Here is an 18,107-nt window from a genome sequence, read left to right as displayed (position 1 = left end):
AAGTTTACTCGGAGTTTCCCCGAGCTGGCGGCTCTGAGGAAACAATATCGGAAGATGTCGGGGGAAGGAGGCAAAGGGAACGACCGAAATATTATTAATTCTATTACGCTGCGCCGTGTGATAATACTGAAGCATTCGAAAATTAAAGGTTTTGCACCGCGAGAACAATGTTGCGATCGATTCTCGATGGTAGATTAATTGAGACACGGACTAACACAAGGCGGCAAATAACCGGCAGTGTCCGCCGTCGATTAACGTCGATTTACTGCCTCACCGATTTCGATTGGCGCGCGGTCGGTGTCGCCAAGATGCTCGCGGTGTTGGTTGGCGTGCCGGCGTTGCTGCTGCCGCCGTTGTTGTTGCTGCCGCTGCTGTTGGCATTGGTGCCGTTGTTGGCAGAGCTGCTACCGGGGGTTCCACCGGAACCTGGTTCATCGATACTGGCCGGCGTGATCGGCGGCCGAGAGGGCGCCGGCTTGCACGGTGGTATGGCTTGCGGTTCTGGAGTCCTACCGTTGCTTGCTCCGTGACTCGGCGATCTTCGCATAATTGGACAGAGTAATGTACACGGAAATCCGGCGAATTAATCCGGGAGATTATTTTTTTTTCACAAAAATCGACCGAGTAAATAACAAATGTAAACCGATAGTATAAAACGCTGTACCTCAGCAAATTTATCAGCCCCGTTCTGGACGACGTTGCGCAAAGAAAAAACAAATTATTTTAGTAAACTTTTTAAGGATAATATTACACACAAACGTGGAAAAAAAACGAAAAATTGTGGGGAAAAACTGATGGTAAATAAATCGATATTAAGCCGAAAATAATGGAGAAAAAGAGAGATCAACAGTAATGAGAGATACATACAGCTGGATACATAATATCTGAACAATAATGTGTGCGTGTTGAATTTCAGCGTGAGAATTTTTATTCGTTCACTGTTTCGAATGCATGCGGGATTTCAAAGCGAAATGTTTGTAGTTTGAAGGGTTAATAATGGGCGACCATAAGTGCGAAATTTCGGTATTACTCTACCTTTGGAGAGGGTCGGGCGGGCGAGCTTATACTTACCCCAAAGTGTCGTCGATTATAATTTCGGTGTACGCCAAGGGAAACCACCCCGTGCTTTGAGTGCGCAGATTTTCGCCAAATTGCCATCCCTTCTGACGGTCGCCTAACAAAAAAAAAGGACGGGAGATATGCAAATCCGCGAAACTCGCTTACGCTTCGGTCTCATTAACATTTTCGCAATAGAGGCTCTTTTTAATTGTAAACATTGAAAAACCGGAGGGGGCGAGTGAGGGGAGGGGAAAAAGCAAATAACTAATTTATCTTCATCTCGTTGAATCTAAATATCTCCGGTGTATGCAAAATACCACTGATATTAGCTCGAAATTACAGTTAATTTCAATTCTATTAATTATTCTACGCTAAATATTGAATAATAATATTAATAACTGAGTAAATATTGACCGAAATAGATAATCTGACTTTGGTCGTCGTCAATATTGCGGTCAATACAGATAGCAAACTTTTATTTAAGCGGCATTTTTCCCTCGGTATCTCGAAAAAAAAAGTTAAACATATCCGTGCCGTCGCTATCTATGGCGTGCGGGCGTTGACCCACGTGCCCCGAACTCTGTTCATTACGCCGACAGCTGCGATCGCCGTAAGTGCCGCTGTAAGTTCCCGGATACACCGCGTGTGTGTATCGTATATCGACGAAACGTTGCGAGATCAGACTTACCCATCAGCGCGATGAGATCGCCTTCCAGAAAGCTCAGCTGATTCTCCCCCGAGCTTAGGTAGGCGAAGAGAGCCCTGGCGAGGGGGGCGTCCCCCCAACCCCCGGCGCCGACTCCTCCGGTGCCACCCGCGCTGCTGCGGGACGTCGGGGGCGCCATGGACCGGGGCCGGGGTGGGGTCTCTGGAACCTCTGGAAACCAGAAGCGCTGTAACTGACCGAGCCCATGCAATGAACACGGCGGGTAGAGGGGACGGGCGGTCCTGGGATCCGAGGGAATGAGGAGATGAGCCCGGGATAATGCGGGGGTAGTTTCGGGGTGAACCAGGGCAATTAGGTCAGCGTACGATAGCGGACGTTCGGAGAAGAGGGGCAGGCAGGGCGAGTCGAATGTCGGGAAGGAGAATGGGCATCAACCCCCGCAGGGACATCGAGGATAGGAGAAAGGCACGGGATTCGCGAGATTGTCCAGAAATATCAGCGGCGCATTATTAATGCGCGGCCATTCGTACGTCGTGGTAAATTAATCCGAGTTCGCGCAGGCAACGACGTTGATTTGCGACGTTGAATTGTCCATGGAGGCTACGGGCAAGATTAATTAAGGCTTTAATTCACCGTCCCGATAAATGCGCGCGATGGAATTATTTATGGCTCTCCTCGCGTTTATTTATGTATCGCTTATTTATAATTATCTGGTCTTTTTTTTTATATTTCGTTCTACGTCAAAGTGTGTGACGTGTGATGTCACGCCGGGAAAAGAAAACCTAAAGAGAGCGCCGTGGGGGACATCGCTCGCGCACGTGAAAGCAGTGCGTATAATGATGAACGTTGATGGATCAGCGGGACACGCGATACCATGACGATGAAATACAGTCTCGGGTCGCGTTGCACAAACGAAAGCATATTCCGTTTTTATTGCGCGGCCGCGGACCCGATTCCGGGAGTGCGCCACGCAGAGAGAGAGAGAGAGAGAGAGAGAGAGAGAGAGAGAGAGAGAGAGAGAGAGAGAGAGAGAGAGAGAGAGAGAGAGCCGCTCGGGTTTCGACGGTCGCCCGAATCTGATCGGGGCTGAAATTTATACGACCGGCAACGAGACAGGTCTCGCGAAAAGCGAGTGGAAACGTCAGCGCGAATGGCTCCATTTCGCCGATTTTTCTCGATTGTCTCTGACCAGTTGACAGCCCGTTGCCCGCTGTTGTTGCACACCGGGTAGCGGCGCGGTGCCGCGCGACGGCACGGGCGCACAATGCAGAACGAGCGAGAGAGATCCGAAGATAAATCATCCCGATTCGAAATAACTCCTCAATTTCACGTATATATACATATGTATTTTAATCGAAGGAAAGTTTATTGTTGAACGTAATCCAAAATTAGAAGTCTGATTTATATTCAATTTAAAATAATACACCGTACATCCGCCAATTATGCTGATTGAAGCCAACTATCTAAAAGGAATATTCGCATTATAATAACATGCAATATGTAACGGTTTAATTGTTCCACGTACAATTACTGAATTATTTGGCCGGGTATATGCGGTTTAGTTTAGTCCAATTCAGTTTAGTTCGGCGTAGTTGCAAATTAGTTTAACCGAGAATTAATTTTATCCCGCGAGCATAAGGACGGGGTGATACCGGGGGCGAAGGAGAGAGTGGGGAGCGGGTGCGGCAAATTTTCGGGGGACGCGGGGGCGCGTGTGGTGCGGCCGCGAAAAATCGATATCATTGTCGCAGAAAAAAAGGAGGAGCAGCGGGGACGACGTACCGGGGCCGAGGGATAACGTCGAGGCGTGCAGGTTGGCCTCCGACCGCGCTCTGGAGAGGGCGGCGGGCAGATGGTGCGCCGGGCCGAAGTGGCCGCCGGACGACGGCGGGTTTCCGGGTAGCGGGCCGAGTCGCAGCTCCAGGCAGGAGCTGTCCATGCTACGGGTCTTCCGCAATTGCGAGCTCATCGTCGTCAGCTCGGAGCCGCCGTTCTCCTCGTCCTCCGGCCAGAATGACGTTTGCTGCAGGAAACAACCGTAGATTGCCGATATAGAACCGCTATTCCGCCTCGCACACGCCTCGGCAATATATTTCGACAATATTTTTCATTACGTGTGATTTATTAACTTTAGAACGACGCTGCAGATGTAAAATGGACACGTAAAGGTTTCTTTTTTTTTCTGCAAGAAAATCTAAAATTTTTCTCAAATTTATAATTATTCTTTTTGGATTAATTTATTACGGCATATTATTGTTCTTGAAATTCAAAGTTTCTAGAATATCAGTTAAAAAGTCTTACTTCAATTTCTCAAAAAATATTAAATTTAAAAAAAGGTGCCACTCCGAAAATTTTCAGGATAATCGAGTAAAATTTCAAATGGTTGAAATGCATATTTGTAATTAAGATTCCTCTGCGGAATTCACGCGCGAAAGACAGCAAGATTATTATAACTTTTGCAAAACTTATGTGTCGGATGTGATGCATAAACATCGAGTCGCAGGAGTAAATCATCGCGCTGTCGAATCGATTCAGAATTCGTGGGAATTCGCGGAGAACGCGCGGGGGGGACTCTGTCGCGTGAATTTACCCTGAGTCTGGAAGCGAACATGTCCTCCACCGACTGGGGCAAATATTCCCTGGTGGCGGCAACCTCGCGCCATTTATCAACCGAGGGATGAAGCGCGGCCAGTGCAACCTCATGAAAACTCGCATAGTGCTTCGCCAAGGAGCATTGTCGCTCCAGCACGAAACCGTATCGCCGTCTCTCCTGAGTCATCGCCTGTGAAAAGAAAACGCACAAAGGAGGGGGGTGTTAATGAACTCGGCTCCGTTAATGAATCTCATCGCGTAATCCATCATCTCCGCCATCCCTAGCGTACAACTTTCGTTTAACTTTCGTATTCATTCGCCACCGAAAAAAAAAAACAGATCTTGCGTTTATCGCATCCCGCAAAATTTTTCGAAAATGTGCTACGAAAATGCGGAGAATTCGATTGACAGCGATTTTACTGCAGATCGCACTCACGTTCTTCAGGCTCTGCTCGCAGAAGGCGTCAAGCTTGGACTTCTCCTCCTCGAGGATCTGCATGTTCTTCAGCTCCTTGTCCATGGCGAGACCACTCTTGTTGGCCGCCCTGGATTTCTTTCGCTGCTTCTTCATGGTCGCGGCCGCCTTGCTGTACGTCTCGGATCTGGTCTTGTGCTGCTGAAGAAACTTCTTCTGCTCGCTCTGAAAGTTCCATTTCCCAGCGTGTTTGCATTATTCATTCGTCGCCGCGGGAGGTCGGGACTCGGAGACGACTAATGTTCCATCCGGGAACCATTTTCGGCAGTCCACTACTTACCTGGACGACTTTCGTGTCCTTCTCCAGGTTGGTCTCCAGAGGCACCAGCAGATCCACGTAGAACGCTTTCAACTGGAAGGTAAAGGGTAAGAGAAATGTTGTTATTATACACATGGGTACGTGATGTTTGTTTCACTTTGCAATATTAATTTTAATAATTTATATAATTACATGTATTTATGTAATTATATGTAATATTATGTGTAACGTATTATATTATTTAATCATATTATATATTTACACAATAAATAATATTATCCTTGCACGATATTAATACACAAATAGCATTTCGTTATTATACAATTTCCTAATTTGTCGTGCTTTCGTTCCAAAAGTAACGTCCATTTAGGAAATTAACGTGAACTTGCGGTGGTTTGCGGGCGGTAAATTAAATACAGATATAATAAAGTAATCTTTTTAAGTGGGAAATAATTAACGGACACCGCAAGGCAATAAACGTAATTAGGCGTGGGTCGAACGTCCTGCCGACGTTTAAAGGCAATCTAGAGACGAGGGGATTAAGGTAAAACCCCAGCGTCTTCGTGGATGCTGTTGAAAGAGAGAGAGAAAGAGAGCGATGTTTCTTTATTTCTTCGCCGTCTTGGGTTCGCCCTATGTGAGCTTTAGGCGGTTTACGAGAGTCTCTCTCCCGAGCCAGACCTAATTTATACTCGCAGGAGTGGTCCTTGGTTGGATGCGTTCCGACGGAAAACGCGACGACGACGAAGGCGCTCTTTATTCCTTTTTATTAGCATCTCGAGAAAGAGAGAAAAAGTGAGAAAGAGAAAGCGAGGCAGGAAAGAATGGTATAAAAGCAACGCGTGAAATTTCGCGTAATGGGAAAAAAGTGTACCGCAGTAATACGCCACGGTATAACAATAGAATAATAGCATAATGTGGGCTGCGCGGGAGGACCGTAAAAACTCAAATAAATGACAAACAATGTTTCGAGCGCAATTAGAGGGGGGCGGAGGTAGCGCGGGCGCGCGTGAGCGTAATAACAGCGCAATTTCGCGCCCGGTACGGCAGAGCGAAAATACAATTGTATAAATAAATGGGGAGATCGAATCTCTCCAGACGCGCGCCGATCGTTTCGCCGAGAGAACTTTCAACTACCGAACTTTCCGGAGACATCATTCGCGATCTTCGCCTACAGTCAGTGGGCGGTCCGTTCGACCGCCGACGCGACGGAACGAGATCTCGCCCGGACTTTGAAATCTCGATCTCGAAAATTCAACTCACGCCACCCGGGGAATCGAACTGCCCGAGCGCCCGCTCCTCCGCAGCTCGATCATCCCTTACAGAGCCCGCCTGCTCCGCAATCAAATCACTATTTCCCTATCCCCGGCCAATTTCCATCCGGTCAAACACGCGCCCGAGACGCGGCGCGTTTGCCGGGGCGAACGATTTTCCGGTCGCGATAATGATATGCCTGCCGTGTTTGCCAGCCACTTCGATCCATCAGCCGTATTAACCCTTTCGTACCCTCGGCCCTTCCGACGTCGCCCCCACGTCGGCGTTTCTTCGAGAGCCACCCTGCTCACCTCCCGCACTGCAACCAACCTCACCGGCTCACCTCCCGCCCCCGCCATCCACCCCCTGGCTCCCCACAAGCTCGCGTTTCACGAACAAGTTGTTTGTTTTGCAGTTCGAGCACCCTTCGCCTCGCTTTTTGTGCGTCGCTCAAAGGCAGGCGGATTGCAGCAGCCCGTTGCTATGGCGGCGCGGTGCGTAGCGAGAGAAAAGAGAGAGAGAGAGAAATAGGGAGAGAAGTAGAGAGGAAGAGGGGAATCCGTCTTTTTTTATCCGCTTTTTTTTATTCATCCGCCTCTCGTTGAACACACGAATCTCTACGCATCGTGAATTTAATCCGCGAGCTTTTAGGGAAACGCCGGCGATTTTTATTGGAAAATTCTGCGCTCTTTAGATCTGATTGTGAGCGTGACCGCCGCCATGTTGAGTCCACCGTTGGAACGAGCGAACGAGCGTCTTTTGCCACGCATTCCAGCTCGCCCCTGTTCGTCGTTTCCTCGCCCCGTCGTCTCTTCCCCACTCCTCCCTTTCACCCTCTCCGCCCGTTGCGTCCATCGAGAATTACAGAGCTTCCGGACAGCGCGAGCGCACTTTTTTTGCACCGGCTTCCGGTCGCGTCACCGAATAGATTGGAGAACCGAATTCTGGCCAGTAGCGGAAGATGTCGAAAAACGGTGATGTCTGTGTCTGTATTGCTTAGAAAGAAGTAAAATAAACTTTCGAGGTAGAGTAATTTAATTTACAATTTTCCGCGAGTTTCGATCAAATTAATTTTAAAACTAGTGAAAAACTGAGTGAATTTTATTGTTAAAAAAAATAAAGAGCTAATACAATAAATTGCTAAAAAAAATAATAGAATATTGCATTAAATAATTTCAATTTCGTTTGACGACTTAACAATATTTAATGTAATAAAACTTTTAAGTCTGTAATTTTTGGAGAAGTGGGAGAGAGAAAAATGTAGCAATTGCGGATGAAAGATGTCCGTAGGAACGCTTCTTTAGCAAATCTCGCGATGTTATCGATCGAAGTTATTGCGGGGATACACGTCCGCCAAAAAGCTGCAAAGTAATGCAAGCTACGTGAGTTTCACCCTCATACGCAGCCACCCTCCGCCTCTTCCTCCCCCCCTCCCCCGCGCCGCCGGACTTGGCACTCGTCTCTTTCTCTTTCCTCCGCGGCATTTCCTCCGCTCGTTCCTTCCGGTCGCGCTCGAGATAATCTTCGTCTGGAGTGCGTTTTTCATCGGCGAATCGTGACGCAGCGCGGGTACGCGGTTGTTTGTTTCTTCAGAAATTCCCCGAAGGAATCAGAGATCGTTGACCCTTATTTTGCTCGCAGCATTCCACCCCTTCCTTCCTCCCCAAATCAATTATTTCGTCATTCATAATACTTTGTACGAACGAATTTTGTGCGTAATCAATGTTCATAAAGTTCTAATATTTAAAAGAAAACGCGAAAACCTTTTCACATATTTCTATGGCTGCAAAAATGAAAAATAAAAAAATTGAGTCTTCCTTTAATTTTTCATGAGAAATTTTACATTAATAATATTTTTTACATTAATAACATTTTAATTCCTCATGTTTATACCGCTACGAATTTTTTTAATATAAAAAGTTAAAAGTTCCTGCAACATCCCTTTGCTTTTAACATTTTTCACGTCGCATTCTTCTGCGCAAACACAGCATCACGTGCAGAAAAACAACTAACAAGATCCCATTGTGTTTTAGTGGAAAAAGCTACACTAAACTTAACGTTACTTAATTACCGCGACTGTAGGGAAGGACATGTTCTTAGCTTAGCTGCGGATTAGATTGTATTATTGTATTAGGTCGCCGGAGAGACATTTTCGCGGAGAGGTCGGCCGGAACGAAATTGTAAAATGCGACGCGGGTCGGCGGGTAGTGTGTCCGCAAGGGGGGAAGAGAGAAGGCGGGTGAGAGAGAGAGAGAGTTGTAAAGTCGTAATAACCACATGTCGTTAGGGTTGCAATGAGATTTCATGTTCAAACGAAACGCCTGCGGGATGTAATGTCGCCCCCGAGCCAAGCGGAGGCGAGCCGCAGGATCAAAGAGGCTCCTGCGGACTTCCGCCTGCCCTTCTATAGGGTGTCATGGGATCGGCGAGGGAGAAAGAGAGAAACAGAGAGATGTGAAGGGGCAGCTTTCTCAAGCTGTCAAAAAGATGGGCTTGAGATAGAAAATGATAATATCATTTCTAAGTAATATTTCGTTTTCAAGATATTAAATATTTGCAAAATTTTTTTCTCTCTCTCATTTAGTAATTGTTATGCAAACTTAGTGAATTATTAATTATTCGTCATTACTTGTCTGATTTCTTTTCGAGATTATCAATATTTCGAGCGGCGACCGTTAAAAAAACACGATTTAAAGAATCCTTTTCACTCGTCGAGTGAATATAAAAGTAAACAAAGAAAGACGTGAATTTCCACTAGATAGGCTTGGCACTAGACGATGGCGAAAAGGACATCTTTACGAATCCTGGCAGACACGACCGTCTGACGTAATCCCCGGAAATGGACGGTGCCAGGGTGGAAGACAGACGGAAAAAATGGGTGGGAGGGGGCGGCAGACAATACGCCTGCTTTTAGCTGCCTTACGAAACGTCTCGAAATATTATTCGATCGTGATAAAAAAATCGTCCTTGAAAAGACTCGACTATATAAAGAGAACCGACAAACAAAAGTATTATTTAAATTATTATATCTCGATATAGATAAAAATTTTAATTGGGAATCGTTAAAGAGATCTTATTGTATATCTTAATTGGATAAAAATTAGATACAAATTAATATTGTATGTAAACACTTGATTACTGAATAATAAAAGTTTAACGCCTGCGATAAAAAAGAAATGTCTAGAGAAGAGTTCTTGAAGAAGAAAAACTCGAGAGACGACAATGAAAGTTTCCCAGTCTAAAAATTAGATTCTTGCTATTTACTTACAATGTTCATCTCCTGTTCCTGGATTTCCTTGTACACCTCGACGATTCTCATCAGCGCGAAACCTGCAACACAGAAAAACGGACCTCGATCAGACCCTCCGATCGTCCTTGGATGAGACTTCTCTCTCTTTCTTTCTCTCGCGGGATCGAAACAACCGGAGAACTTTCGTCCTGAATTATTCAGACGCGGTTGGCGTCGCCGATACTTTAATCCAGCGTGGAGCCGCGGCGCGGGGAGGAAAGTGGAGAACGAGGGTAAACGCGCGGAAGAGAGAGAGGGAGGATGAGTATGCCGCGCGATAGCTTAAAGCGGCGCGTTACGGTGCCCGCGGCCGTCCAGAGTGACTTCCCTGCCGAAAGCTCGCGAGTGCAGCTCGCCACGGGGGAAAACAAATGCTCGTGCGTCTCGAGCCCGATCGAGAAAGTTTCCGCGGAGTGCGGAAACTTTTCCCCGTGGAAGCGTTTCCCGCCACTATCCCACCTCCACCCTCCCCCTCCCCCCCCCCCTCTCACCCTCGCTCTCTCCCTTTTTCTCTCGGATCTCAGGTCTACTCAAGAGGATTTCACCGTTGCTTCTGTGAATGAGCCTGCGAATTTCGCGTTGGCGTGAACTTGAACGAAGCTTACAAAGTAAAAAAAAAGTTAAATAAATAAATCACTGCATCGAGAGTTTTCCTCGTGGATCCGAGATATTTGCGTTTACGTGTTAAATGAGGAGATTATAAAACTTTCGCCTGTTTAAGCGACTTCAATTTGCAGCAATTAAAAAGTCGCGCGATGCAAACCACTTATCGTTGCCTACTTCTCGGCAATTAAAAATATTTCGCTGTCCGCGCGGCGAAACATTTAGAGAGCCGTTCAATGCACGTTGATCGGCACACGGCGAGTTTTTGCCCAGCTATATCTCTTTTAAACGGTCATTTTTGCGAAATGCAAAAATTATACGGTAGTAAATAAAGAGGAAGTATACACCGCACGCGCGCGATATTTTTTTCCCCGTCGTCGTCGTATGCGCCGTTCGCCACGTTCGAAACGTTCGCTGTAAAAACACGTCGACGTTAAATGATATACATTTTTTACATCGACCCGGGAATAGTATAGCTCGTGAATAGTAAAAAAACCGGGCGAATGTTCCGCGCCTTCCGCGACGCACATATGGATTTTCCGTTACACGTCCGTTGCGGAAGAAGCTCGCCGCGCCGCGCCGCGCCGCGGAAAGATATCGGCGGCGGGCGCGGCTCCTCGGTCACGTGCGACAAATATCGCCTAACGCACGTGACGGCGGATATACCGGCGTGAGCGCTATCTCGTATATTTTACCTCCGCCCCACACGCGAAGCGATATATCCGCGCGTATCCGCGCGCGATTTTTACTCCCGCGTGTGCCGCGGAGTTTTGCATTTTATCGAGCGGCAACTCGATATCTCGAATACACCCTCGACGGATGTATCAGTCATTCGGCGCGGCGTTACGCGGAAAGAACGGTTTTGCCGAAGTATATAAAAATTTAGCTGGAGATGCAGATCTGAAAATAATTACGTCTAAAATAATTATATTGGACGCTCAAGCTGACTGTTAGAATGTCAAGACTTCTTATACAGCATTGTCGCTATGCTTCACAATTATTTCGATATGGTCCAACATGATTATTTTCAGATTCCTGTATCTGAACCGAATTTTTGTATACTTCAGCAAAATCGTTCTTCCTGTGTATGCGCGCCGTCTTTTGTATCGCTTGGCATACAGGTACGAGAATAATCGTACGTGCATTTCTTCAAATGTCTGACTGCACAGAACGCGTTGTGACACGTACGTGAAAGCAGTCGACGTCAAATCCCCAGAGGCTTACAATCAAATGGAGATCAATGGTATATTCTGTATTCTATACATTAATTACTGTAATAATAAAATAATATAACTATTTTTTTTAATTTATTATGTGAGTTCTGAGTACTACAGTATTAAGTAATAATTATATATTGCATTACCGGATATCTATACTCAAGTATTGTAAAACATTTCCTGATTTTCCAAGCAATTAATCTCCAGGTGCAATTAGAATATTTTCAGATGCAAACTTAAAATAAAATTAATTATTATCTGAAAGATAAAGTTTCTTAAATCTCCTTTCATAATTATATCGTAAAGGGAGAACTATAAAACTGTCTGTTTCAAGTATCAGATTTTAGAAACTAAACAGAAGAGAGTGGAGCACGTTGCGTAAAATTTTCATTCTATACTCGAGAAATACAACAAAAAGTATAATCTGTTAACAAAAGAAGAAAGTGTTGAACTTAACTTAAATATTTGACAAAAGGGAACTTATGTAGAACTTTGTATTATACAAGAATTATCTAAGAATCTAAAAACCTCGGACAGAACTTGTATAATTTTACACTAAAAATATATATGATCCTCGAAAATTAAAAATAAAATCTTTGAAGAAATACCATAAAAAAAATCTCTAAAAATATTCTCTTTCAAGAACAAAAATTTCCTTGTAAATTTCAGATATTTTTACAGAATTTCCTACGTTATTAAAGTTTCAAACGTTCGTAAGACGCTAATTATAGTTCATTAAACTTAACGGCGCTAAATCTCACGATCGTAACGGCCCGCGAGGGGAGAGTTTATCTCTGTTCCAGATCTCATCGATCCGGCCAATCCTCCTCCTGTGAATTTCGCTTGAAACCCCCGATGATCCCGGGGCGCATAAATTCGGAAACACACCATGGCGCGCGGCATGGTGTGGCGGCATGTCCGGCGAATTTTAGTATCCCCGCGTAGTAAAATACGTTCGCCTATTCTCTCCCTGCCTTCAGCAAACTGCGGGGGTCACGTGCAGCTGCAGCGACAGCTATTACCTGGCCCTTAAATGAAAGGCTAAGGATAGCAGACAACGTAGACAAAGGGCGCGCCTGTCTCGTGTCTCAGCCATACAGTATCGTAATCCTCCGCCCACACACGGGGGAAACTCCAAGCGGAGGAGCCCCGTTTATACGCGCGCTACAGGATATATATATATATATATATATATATATATATATATATACACACACATATACACGGGGTAGCTCCGGGAAAATATCGTCGTGCGCTTGCAGGAGCGCCTCTGCTATCCACCGCGCGCGATCCGCGAGATACAAACGTATACGGATCCTCGGAAAATCCGCGGATTTTAAATGCTATAGATTTGAGAACTCATAGATCTCACAGATAGCGGGAAGCTCGTCCTCCCTCCTCCCTGCTCTCCTGTCTCTCTTTCTCTCTTCGGATTACGGCGATTTCCGACGGCATGAATCTTCAAAGACCGCGCGGATTTGGCATGCGCGCATCCCTGAATTCGTGGGATTCTGGACGTCTCACGTACGGATCTCCACGAAACGTGCACGTACGCGCGCATCTTGACGACCATCAAGATTCTCGAAGGACGGCTCTCTCAACGGCCATCACGCTTTCGCTAATAAGATTTCTTTTTATTACTTTGAGATTCTAACTTCTCTCCAAAACGATTCTCTCGACGCTACTTTCGCTAATAAGAATTCTCCCTGTTATTTAGGATATATATTCCAACTTTCCCCAACGTGTTCCTTCGCGAGGCGAAGTTGCGGGGCGTTGTACCGGCGGGCCCTTCGCGGAGTATCCCGTGGACGTGATCCACCCATGCGAAGTATCCCCACGAAAGCTGTTCGGAGCTTTTCCGCGTGACTTCCCCCATCGACCACCCTCCCCCCCGCCCTCCTCCGCCCCGGGCGGATTTTCCGCGGTCGCCATGGATCCGTTGTTCCTGCTTACGGTAAGCGTTAAACCCCCCCGTGCGACGAGCATTAGCTCTATCCCGACGAAGCCGTACGCTTACCAGGGGAGAGGGGAAGTGGGGACCTAAAGCCCCTCAAGCGTCGTTACACCTTCCCTCGTTACACGTCTCTTCTCCCCGTTGCGACACGTGAATGCCGAGAGAAAATAAGGGAGACACCGGACTACCAATTACCGCGAAAAATAAGTCAATAAGTGTTCGTAACGTGGAATGTGAATCGCGCGTGGCAAAATAATTCGCCGCCCGCTCTCGTTAAGTTGTCATTTCGGTCTCAGAGAGCGAGAGGACGTCTCGTATATATAGATTTACGCGATATCTATATATATAACTTACTCAACGTTCGACTCGCGCGCGGTGAACGCGTCGTTACCGCTGACGGGGCATCCAATATCGCGGTAAACTAGGAGGACTCCTCCGCTGGAAGCGAGGAACCGGTAATCCAGGAGGATAGCGAGAGATAATATACATCTCAGATAGGGGTAACCCAAGAACATCCCCGGCGAGCTAGTCCCCCATCGCCGTCGTCGTCCTCGTCGTGTAACGCGATCGCATTAGGCGAACCATTTACAACCGTTCGACGTGGAACTACTTGCGACGTGTCGGGGAGAGGAGAGGGTAGTCCTCGTCGTCGAGAGAAGGCTCTCCTTCGCCGCCCCTCAATCTCGACGTTAATGCATCCAGCCGGGTATGATAGGGGGGCGGGACGGCATGGCGCGCTCCTCCTCGTGTGCCGGAGGTTTCTCTCTTGTTACACAATGGGAAGCCTCGCGTTACAAGTGTAAACGGGAACCGACGACGCCTGAAATACTACGAAGCTGCGAAGCTTCCGCACTCTCTCTCTCTCTCTCTCCTTCCCCGCCGCTAACCCCGCGCGCGCGCGCCGGGTGTGAAAGTACACGAATGTGCGAAAGCCCTTTAAGGGCGCGGACGCCCTTAGACGTCGCTCCTTTCAGCGAACGACGGCTGGTCTCGAATATATTCCGCGCGCCCGGGAGTGGGAAATTTTGCAGAGGCATCGCGACGTTAGAATCCGCCGCGCGCGCGTTGTAAATGTCGCCGTTGCGCTTCTGTCGAAATTAAATTTAATTGTCAGCCGCGCCTTATAGTTACATTCAGGTGCAATTAACGCGATCGTCCAATGATGCCAATTGTCACCGCGCGATATTTCCATGGATGCGAAAGCGAGTGGCGAGACTCTCTCTCTCTCTCTCCTCCTCTCTCTCTCTCTCTCTCTCTCTCTCTCTCTCTCTCTCTCTCGGGAGCGCCGAGAATATCGGCGGCACGAAGCAGCACCAGTATTTTCAGATTTTCCCCGCGCGAGCTTTAATCCGCGAATTTTTAAAATTCATGGCTTACTAAATCCTCAGATCGCCAGAGTTAGAGCTTATTACAGCCCCTTTATTAATCCCTCCGTTCCAGCAGAATTTTCTCCCCGCCCCCGTCCCCGTCCCCGTCGGTGGTGTGTTTAGCTGTATTTAAAATGCCAAATCCTCGCGACGACAGAAAGAGGCGGGGGAGGAAAAACGGCAAGGGGTAGTAAGCAGCGTGGAAATCGTCCAACGGAGGGGTAATGTATTTCGACCATCAAACGGAATGTACGATTTCACGTCGGCAAGGGTTCGCCCTCGGAGTTGCGGATGCTAATATTGAATCAACGGGACGTAAACACGGGTTGTTTTCGATTTCGTCGGGACTCTCTCTCTCTCTCTCTCTCTCGCACGCGCGCCGGGGATCCGACCGGCAGGGACAATTTTTCCGGCCGATTCGCAAAAGGCCGATATGCAAATCCGACTTGCTCGAAAATATCGCGCTCGAAAACCGTCGCGAGAGAGCCAACTGTACACAGCGTGCCTTGAAATAAACTCGTGGGATTTTGAGAGAGAGAGAAAAAGAGCGCCCAAACATAAATCTGGAAATAATTTTTTTCGTTTTATAATTATTTTTTTTTTGTAACGGTCAATGATTAAGTATTACAAGCAGGGGGGAGCCTGTGCAATTAATATTTTGCCTCGATTATACTTGGTTCAGTGATTGCATAATTAATAATGCAGCTCAATGACGTTTACTTTATATAATTAATCGTGAAAAAAGGATAGGGACAAATTACTCGCAGCTTTACTCGTTTACCGCATCGCGAAATCTGCGCGGACGATAATTGCCAAACAGCCGAGTGTTCGGCTTAATGCGCCTAACTACATATATAATACCGCGGCTTGATTTCTGTTTTCGACGAGGCGGTTTATTATACTATTTGCCGTCACCGTGAAGTAACTAATTAGTCGAAACGAGGGCAGAGAGCCCTGGAGATAATGAAATTAATTAACTTTCGATGATTACGCGGCGAATTGAATTGTGCCCCCCCGCTTTTAATCGCCTCACCCGGGCGACGTTTTACAAGCCGCGCTTGTTTATCAACAATACTAAACGACGATTCATTATTAACCGTGTACGCGTGCGGGCTAAAATGACGGCGAAACGGCCGTTTCCGCCTTGCGGTCGGCAACAACGACAAATTTGCGAAATAACAGCCCGGCGCGCGGAAACCTGCAGCGTATTTATCGCGCCGGCTCTGTATTCAATTAAAGCGGATTAAATCGCGGCGTATAAGCCGAATTTGATTATCGTATCCCACGGTACATTACTAATTAATGGCACGGCGTTGCGCGCGCGCGGAGAAAAATTCTGTTAAAAATCATATACAGGCGATACGGCGGATATTCTTATTATTTATTTCGCGCTCGGATATTCGCGAAAGTATCCTGCACGGAGCTCATTAGCCGTCTTTTTATCATCGTTACGCGGCGCGACGCGCTCTATGGTCCCGTCTTTATGCGCGAACCCGCCTTCCTCACCGCGAAACGGCGCAGTTTGATAGCTCCCGAACCGTTCCGGCACGATGAAGTTACAGAAACTGGTGGCGCAAAGAAAACGAAGCGAATTCAGCTTCACAAGTTCTCGTTTTCTCCTATGGAAAACTCGCCGGTTGTTGTAAACTCTCGTAACCGCCGCTTTTTAACTTTCGGTATGGAAAAAAAAAATACTTGGCATTAATTAAAAGATAGTTCGAGTTATTGTAATCGATCGAGAGCCCGCTTCTCGTATAAATGCTCGATTCTCACTCGATGTTAAAACGGCCTGCACCGTGTGTTCGAAACTAAGCGATTCTTCGTGATTTACATTTGGAATAGCACGCCGCGGACGCGGGGGGGGGGGCCGAGCGTGGGGGCGTTAATATTCAAGATATCGTAAATTTTTCCAGATATTTCGTAACGTCGCGACGGTAATACTCATTTGATTTAGAAAAATTGGATCCAGACGTCGTTTCCGGCGGCAGTTCCGGCGCGGAGCCGCAGCTTCCGGAAATACTTCGCGATCGTAACGCGCTTACGGCCGGGGCGCGGCGTCTATATGCGGACATATATGCAGGCGATAAATTTCCCCGGGTTTTGGAGGAGCGCGCGCCCATAATTTCTTCTCGCCCACTTCCCACTTACACGATACCGTCGCACTAACGCTGCGAAATGATATAGAACGTTGTAAAAGGAAAACAACATTGCGAAATTAATTCTGCCGACTCGCGCGTGTCGCCGAAGAAAATGTCCGAATAAGAGATTTGGAGTCGCGTGAAAACTCCGAACCAAAATTTTAGAGAATTCTCAATCGACTCGCGGTGCAACGCATTCGCGATTAATAAAAACTTGAGAAGAGACAGAAGAGAGCTTGAAAGAGGAGAGCTTGTGGACTTGAAGGATTAAAAAAAATTCTATCCTTATGTGTAGATCTCTTTTCGTTTTTGAGCTCTCAGTATCTTGAAGCGCCGCAGAATTTTTCTCCACATTTATAGCCTTGAGTCTTTAATTAATTCCCTGTGTAATTACCGTGTCATTATACCCGTTTCGATCGTCGAATCAAAATTACCGAATAATGCTCCTTAACGGGCAATAATCCACGGGTAACGTAATACGACCACGTGACGGCGAAATCCCACGTTAATTAGTTCGAGACGGCCGAGCCAGCTGAAAATTGTTTGTCTTGGCCCTTCTCGCTGAGGCCAGGTCGAAATGTTGTCCCAGCCTAACCCCATCAGGAATCCCTTCCTTCCGCTCCAAGATAGAGCCCGCACTCCCCCTCTCCCTTCCTCCTTTCCTCCCTCTCGTTAAACCCGGCGGAACGAGACCCGGCTCGGATCAGTTAAGGTGGAGAGGACCATTCCTGGGCTAAACCGCGAGGGTGCTCCAATTTGTCTTAATTTTTCGCGCGCGCCGCTGACATCTCCAATTATTCCGCAGTTATTTTTCTAAAGCGCCGCTGTACATTCGGGAGGTAAAACAAATGCACGGGGTGTGTCTCGTAACGAGAAAGGAGTAAAAAAAATGTAAAAAAAACTTGGAAAATGTAAATTCGCGGAATAACCCGAAACTGGACTAAATCTTCTCGGATATTAGAACAAACTATATATATTGCCGAATGAAGCAATTTCGCGTTAAGAGGATGATTACTCCGTTATCGGAAGCTTCGATTATCCGAGTTTCCGTATAGTTCAAAATAGAGATCCCATCGTGTGTCCGTAAGATTCTAAGATCGCGAAGATAATTGAAACAGAATTACTGATTGATTTACAATTAGATTGCTCGCGCATTTTTTTCTCTTCGCGATGCTCTTTTCCTCAGAGAGAACAGGGGAGAACCTGCTATCTTTGATCAGAGAGGCGCACATC

General features: G+C 46.8%; 1 protein-coding gene across 1 annotated transcript in view; it reads right to left on the bottom strand.

Annotated features, from left to right (window-relative positions):
- Nucleotides 1–18,107, bottom strand: part of LOC105454485 — a 78,772-nt gene that overhangs the window by 4,804 nt on the left and 55,861 nt on the right. The window contains exons 5-13 of the mRNA XM_011697104.1: nucleotides 9,575–9,636; nucleotides 5,074–5,145; nucleotides 4,755–4,958; nucleotides 4,317–4,508; nucleotides 3,509–3,749; nucleotides 1,748–1,936; nucleotides 1,072–1,174; nucleotides 665–688; nucleotides 275–539 (exon numbers count right to left, since the gene is read on the bottom strand). Of these exons, the coding sequence (XP_011695406.1) occupies nucleotides 275–539; nucleotides 665–688; nucleotides 1,072–1,174; nucleotides 1,748–1,936; nucleotides 3,509–3,749; nucleotides 4,317–4,508; nucleotides 4,755–4,958; nucleotides 5,074–5,145; nucleotides 9,575–9,636 (1,352 nt within the window). The remainder of the gene's footprint in view (nucleotides 1–274; nucleotides 540–664; nucleotides 689–1,071; nucleotides 1,175–1,747; nucleotides 1,937–3,508; nucleotides 3,750–4,316; nucleotides 4,509–4,754; nucleotides 4,959–5,073; nucleotides 5,146–9,574; nucleotides 9,637–18,107) is intronic.

Source organism: Wasmannia auropunctata, unplaced genomic scaffold (assembly GCF_000956235.1).
Source record: "Wasmannia auropunctata unplaced genomic scaffold, wasmannia.A_1.0 LD335985.1, whole genome shotgun sequence".
Classification (NCBI taxonomy): domain Eukaryota; kingdom Metazoa; phylum Arthropoda; class Insecta; order Hymenoptera; family Formicidae; genus Wasmannia; species Wasmannia auropunctata.
Note: the sequence above shows the minus strand (reverse complement) of the source record. Positions and strands in the feature narration are given on the sequence as shown.